Below are 7,126 nucleotides of genomic sequence, written 5' to 3'. Positions count from 1 at the left end.
GTGTAACATCTTCTTATGGATAGGGTGATCAATCCTATCCAGAAAACTACAAAAAATTATATTGTGCTTTATTTGAATTGATGAAATAAAAAACATGTTTAACAAACTGCACTGCACAATTCATGTTAACAGTATGTTCTCCGTGCAGCGTCTTGCGTCATGCCTCTAAGACTCCCATAGTTTGGGTGGTTTGAAATACCCATTCACATCATTGCTGTTGAATAACTATCTTGATGGTCCTCCCCTGACAAAATTCTCCTGTGCCTCATAAACAACTGACCTTTCTCTTGCCGATCCTACATACTCAGAGTGCACCACAACTATCCCATTTGGAGTTGGAAATTGTAGTTCTGCGTGTGGTGTTGAAGTGATTGCTCCAAATTTTCGTAGAGTCCGTCTACCAAACAAAGCGTTGAACCTTGATATGCCATCAAGTACCGTGAAGTCCACGATTTCTGTTCGAACCAGAGGGTGTGTTCCCAGCGTTACATCCAATTTTACCTTACCAACTGCCCTCATTGATTCTCTCGTGATGCCAGCAATCTTCAAGTTTGTATAGGGAAGTTTGTCCTTCACGCTGAACAAATAATCTCTAAAACAATGCATATATAAGATATCTGCCTCACTACCTGTATCAGTATAGATTCTGGTAACGCTTTTGTTCGCAATTACAGCTGAGATAACCACAGCCTCTTCTGATAGTCGCCAATTTGGAATAGTGTGGAATGTAATAGGAGCGTACATCCACTGCTCAATCCTGCGCTCTCCCCTGACTCATACTCTTCCTCCTCATTCCAAATAAACTAGATGTGCCTTTCGGGGGTTGGGTCCCTTTCATCTTTCCTCTCCTCTCTCCCATTCCAATCATGCCGTCCACCGTGACGCACCTTTCCTTACCAAGCAAAACGCTTATTTGGATCGTTCCTCCTATATTTTTTTTCCTGGTAATAGATGGTTTAACTCTCCAGCTTTAATCTTTGTGATGATTTCCCTCATCAATGAATTACAATTGTCAGTGTCATGCCCATATGCCTCGTGGAAATCACACCACTTATCACTTTGTGGTCCCTGATGCTCCTCCATTGGGGGTGGAGGGTTAAAGGTTTCCTTAATAGGCTAAGTGAATAAGATCTCCTTTGGAGTTTTTGTTAAAGTCATGATGAGTGGATGCCTGTCTAACGGCTTTCGATGATGGTAATTGTCATTCGGGTGATTATTGCCCCGCCAACCATGTTGTTGCTTCTGGTAATTGTTGTCAAACCCTCGTTGACTCTGATAATTGTCATTCGTGTTCCATCCTCTGCCCTGCTGTCTAAAATTCTTGTGATAGTTGTCAACTCTTGGATATCCCATCTCACCTTCCCTTAAATGCTTCTGTGTAACAACCAATGCCTGGTGCAAAGTTTTTGGAACGTCATATCACAACGCTTGAATCAAACTTTCAAAACGATGTTGATCAAGGAAAATAATGAAACCAGAAACAAGCTGAGATTCTAGTATATCAGGTATTGCATCACAAACTTTGCTCTTAAATCAAGGAAATTGGTAATACTCTTAGGTGGAAGACTAGCAAACCACTCTCACACCATTTTTTGTAACACCATCGGAAACATATGACACGCAGTTTCATCTTCCCAATGCTGCAATCTCATAACGCCTTCAAACATGGTAAGAAAATCTCCAGGATCAGTTGTTCCATCATAAACATCGATAGACGGAATCCCCAAGTTTCTTGGTAATGGATATTCTATAATAGATAAAGCACTGAGTTAACTCTGCCATTGCTGGCGGTTTAATAGCCTCATCTCCTGTAATCAAAGAAAACAAATTGTCTACAGCCATTGCACGGATGGAGGGCTGCGCTAACTTCTACTTATACCTTGATGGTGCCGTCTTGGTTAAAATCTCATCCAACTACTTTCCTGTCATTTCTTCAGTCATAAGGAATTGATCTTCTTCTTCGCCATAGTCCCATTCATTCTCCACAAAACCTTCATCATTGTGTTCATACTCAGTATCATTGAAACGACTCCAACCCGTTCAATTTAAAACCAATTTTTTTTTTACTTTTTTGGAAACAGGAGCGGCGCACCACAATCAGGTGCGGCACTTTTAGAACTCAGGAGCGCCGCTTTTGTCTCCAAAAAGGGCCGCTTCTGCCCATTGACCAAAAAAACAACCAAAAACTATCCAGGAGTGGCGCTTTTGCCACAGGAGCAGCGCTCCTGTACCTGGGTGATGCAGTTTCGAAATTTTAACTAAGTGTCACTCCAACTCAAAAACCCAAACACGATTCCACTTTAAACGAACCAAAGTACAAGTTCAAGGGACCCAAAGTACACTCGTTCAACGACACGACCCATAAGTTTAACTAAATTGTTTAAACCAAAATGACCCCTTATTGAGCATGACCGTCGGGACCTTTACCAAAATGCCTTTCAAGAATCCACCACATGCAAGCTAAGCCAAACTCTTACCCTTGTCCTTCGGTGCCCTACAATCTAAAAAAAGAATAAACAACGAAGGAGTAAGCTACAATGCTTAGTGAGTACAATACTTATATGCATACATATATAACTTACTTACTTGCACCACCTACACATAACCGCATACAAGATAGCATCACTTAAGCAAGCATACACAACCGAGCATAAACTTGCATGTTAATTTCATAAAAAATAATATAACACGCTATACTACCGAATATATCATACAAATACACAAACGGTTAACCATTCCCCAACGTGCCGATCATCAAATGAATAGCACCAACAACCTGTGTACATGGCCGATAAAGGTGCCTCCCGGAAGGCGCCACCATGTACACCCGAATGTGATCAACGTAAAGTGTGGTCTCAATTGGTAACACTTCCCGCATCCGCACAAGTGGCCAACAAAGAGTGGACGTCAAAGTAATCGTACTCACCACTTTCCCCCAAGCACAATGTGGCCAACAAAGAGCGAGTCAATATTAGAGACATCACTCACCACAATGCCTCAAGTGGCCAACAAAGAGTAAAATCCTTCACGATTGGATAGTACTCGCCACTAAACCCGCAAGCAAACAAATTATATACATGCACATATAAATACCCCACTCACCTTGAACAATTAGATGAGTCAAAATCCAAGCTAGGACTTCAAGATTGCTCCAAAAGGTAAGTTACCTAGCATAAATCACACATCATCAAGCTATGAACACTAGTAACTTGACCTGAAACCCACACGTGCAACTTTGACCCAAATTGCACCCAAAACACCAATTAGGTCAAACAAGACCCAATACCCCCAAATCACTATAAACTAGTGTTTTGGTTCCAAACTCAACCCAATACATCTTATGGTCAAGGGTTATAAGCACTTCATGACCCAATTTGACTAATTGACCAATTTTGACTCAATTAGGGTTTACACCCAAAATCAACTACCAAGAACACCCATTTGTTTTCCATTCATCAAAAAAATCACTAATACTTGTGATTATGCCTAAATTGTAAGTCTACACATGATTAACTCATTTTCCAACCCAAAACCCACCAACAAGGGTCAATCAACACCCATACTAGCTCCAAACACCCATTTGTGAGCTAGATGAGTTAAATCAATAACATGCAATCCCAAACCCCAACCCCAAATTGAAAGAAAATCGGAGTTATGACTCACCACTAGTATCACCTCGTAGCTAAAAGCAAGATGAACTAGATTAATACTTGCACCTTGGTGAGATTCCACATTCTTCCCTTCCAAATCAAGCTCACTCTCACTAGAACTTTCTCACTCTAGTTTGTGTGTGTTTTTAGGAAGATGAAGAATGAGTGGTTGGGGTAACATCTACTCATTTAGTCTCAAAATCGACCTCACAAATTACCAAAAAGCCCCTCTCCTTTTAATTTACAATTTAAATAAAGACCAAATTTTCCCCGTACAGGAGCGGTGCTCCTGTACCTAGGAGCGGCGCTCCTAGCCCTGTTCCTTGAAGATTTGGGTCGTTACAACTCTCCCTCACTTGGACCGGGTCGCGTCCCCGCGATCCAGGCCGCATGTAATGAAGGTAAAAATTCCATCGCAAATTCCTCGTACTCCCAAGTACATTCGGACCCTTTTCGGTGACGCCATTGCACCTTGTAAGTACGGATCCTCTTATTCTGAATCTCTTTAACCTTTTCGTCAAGAATAGCAACCAGCTCTTCAACATACTCTAATTTATTATTTAGAGTAATCTCGTTCAACTTTATCTACATCGAGTCATCCGCATGACATTTGCAAAGATTGGAAACATGGAATGTGTTCTGGATTCCCGCAAGCTCTTCGGGTAACTCAATCGATACGCAACTTCACCAACATGAGCCAATACTTTAAAAGTTCCAATAAACTGAGGAGCGAGCTTTCCCCTCTTTCGGAACCTAATTAAACACTTCCATGGCGACACCTTAAGCATCACCATATCACCTTCATTAAGTTCGATCGGTCACCTTCTCTTATCCGCATATGACTTTTGTCGATTTTGTGCCGCCTTGAGGCGAGCACGAATCACATCAATATTTTAGTTCGTCTCAATAACCACTTCGGTACCACCAACTTCCTTTTGTCCCACCTCGCCCCAGCATCGTCGCCCATAAAGCATCTCATACGGTGGCATTCCAATACTAGCATGGTAGCTATTGTTGTACGAGAATTCCACCAATGGAAAATGCTCATCCAAACTTCCACCAAAGTCGATCACACATGACCAGAGCATATCCTCCAAGGTTTGGATGGTCCTCTCGCTCTGACCGTTGGTTTGAGGATAAAAAGCGGTGCTCAATTTCACCTGAGTACCCATTTCGGTATGAAACTTACTTCAAAATCGAGAAGTAAACCGCGTATCTCGATCCTAAACAAAGACACCGGTATCCCGTGTCTCGAAATCACCTCCTTAATGAACAAACTTGCCAACATTTCGGACGAAATCGCCTCGCGTATAGGAAGAAACAAGGCAGTTTTTCTCAACCGATCAACGATTACCCAAATTGTATCATATTGGGTTCTCGCCATTTTTTGCAACTTGGTGATAAAATCCATGGTAAGATGTTCCCACTTCCACTTCGGGATCTCTAATGGATGCACCATACCATAAGGCTTTTGATGTTCGGCCTTAACTTGCAAGCAAGTAACACATTGCTCAATATACTTAACCACATTACGTTTCATACCGGGCCACCAATACTCTTTCTTCAAATCAAGATACATCTTTGTAGCACCCAGATGAATGGAATACTTCGATTCGTGCGCCTCATCGTGTAGCACCGCACAGTGACCACCCAATTTTGGCACCCACACCCGACCTTGAAAACACAACAACCCATGCGTACCTAGGACAATCGAGTCTGTTTGTCCTTGAATTCGTTCTTTACACATATGATTAACAATCACCTCAATTTGAACCTCACCGAGTTTCTCAAGAAAATCATTTGAAAGAATCACTCGCAACAATTTCACTTGCAAACTCGGGACTTGGTTTTTCCGACTTAACGCATCCGCAACCACATTAGCTTTACCCGAGTGGTAAATTATCTCAAGATCATAATATTTCAACAAGTCCAACTGTCACGACCCTACTTTTTTCAGTTATCTTTTACCGTTAATTATTTAACGACCATTAACTGTTATTCGTGCCACGTCATTTCTATGACCTATATTATTATTTTTATAATAATATATATATATATTAATTATTATGTGTTATGTGAATATTTATATTCATATTTTAAGTTATACGTTTCTACGTGTCGCGGATTTCTATCCGGCGAATCTTTTCGGTTTTCACACCAACGGTCGAGTTTTTGGGATTTTTAAATTATAATTATTTTAAATATGATATTTTAAGATCATATGATTATATATAGTATTTATATTTAATTTTCGTCGCGTAATTGTTATCTCTTCGAATTTTTAATCGCGTAAGCGTGTTTTCGCTTTTCGGGTTTCGTTCGGGCTTTCAGGCCGCAGGTAAATCAACATCTAAGTAAAATGGGCCAATTGGGACCCACCCCACTCAACACTTCGGCTGAAGCAAGCAAGGGAGGGAGTAATACTCCCTTGTTTCTCATTTTTGTGTTTTATTTTACATTTCCCCAAAAACCTACATCTAATATTTTCTCTCCATTTTTCTCTCCTCCCTCCTCCCTTGTTTCACACCACCACCTTCACCATTTGATCATCAAAAATTGCTTGGATCAAGAAATAGATTGCATAATCGGATTCCTCTCAATCGCCTCTACGCGATTATACTTCTTGATTATCGATTAGGGTATAAAATCTAACCCTAGAACTTTTAATTTTTCAATACTTTTTCTGTTTTTAATGCTTATTTTGATAGTATGTTAGTTACATGTTGTTGTTATGATGATTGTATGCGTAGAATTGCTCAAATACATATGTTTTCGGTTTGATTTGATTGGGACAACAGCTTTTCATTCATTTCTGTTAATGTGACTGTGATAAAAGTGAAAATAAAGTAGTTATATGAGTTCCTCTCATCAAGACATTAATTTTAGACTCCGGATTCTTGTCGTTTCGATTCTCGGAGTCCTAGATATGATCAAAATGGTATTTTGTTAAGATTGAAATGTGAAATTGATATGAACCCGGTTTGGTCTGACTTTGTGACCATTTTTAGAGTCTTTAGGGTGTGTTACTATGTTAGGATTGAATATGGGATGAACATTCATGTTCAGGTCATCTAAATCCGAGCCACGAATCACCCGTTATGACTAAAACACGTTTTTGAATGAATTGAAGTTCCAAGTGGTGTAATGGCTGATCATCATGACTTGGGGACTGTTCTTGGCGTGTTCTTGAATGCACCAATGTGTCGGGTGGTTTGATTAGGCGGAGATATATGTAAGGCTCGCCGAAAACCGACATCCGGGGCTCAAGATACGATCCGATGAAGTTTTGATTTAAAACTTATGGTTAATTATTAAAACTTATGATAAAAATAATGATTTTCATTATTAATTAATTACTTATGATATAAAAAGTAATTATTATAATTTAAGACTTATGATATATATTTATTATATCATTTAATTATTACTTATTATTTAATTAACATTTTAATTAAATTTATGATTAATAATACTTT

General features: G+C 39.7%; 1 protein-coding gene across 1 annotated transcript; it reads right to left on the bottom strand.

Moving 5' to 3' along the window:
• Window positions 1-225: 225 nt before the first annotated feature.
• LOC139854456 (uncharacterized) lies at window positions 226-1,083 on the bottom strand. Its single transcript, XM_071843759.1, has 2 exons — window positions 962-1,083; window positions 226-769 (listed from the first exon to the last, which is right to left on the bottom strand). Exons 1-2 carry the CDS (start codon window positions 1,081-1,083, stop codon window positions 226-228), a joined length of 666 nt encoding a protein of 221 aa, XP_071699860.1.
• Between the last annotated feature and the right edge of the window lie 6,043 nt (window positions 1,084-7,126).

The sequence above is a fragment of the Rutidosis leptorrhynchoides genome, chromosome 6, assembly GCF_046630445.1.
Source record: "Rutidosis leptorrhynchoides isolate AG116_Rl617_1_P2 chromosome 6, CSIRO_AGI_Rlap_v1, whole genome shotgun sequence".
Classification (NCBI taxonomy): domain Eukaryota; kingdom Viridiplantae; phylum Streptophyta; class Magnoliopsida; order Asterales; family Asteraceae; genus Rutidosis; species Rutidosis leptorrhynchoides.
Note: the sequence above shows the minus strand (reverse complement) of the source record. Positions and strands in the feature narration are given on the sequence as shown.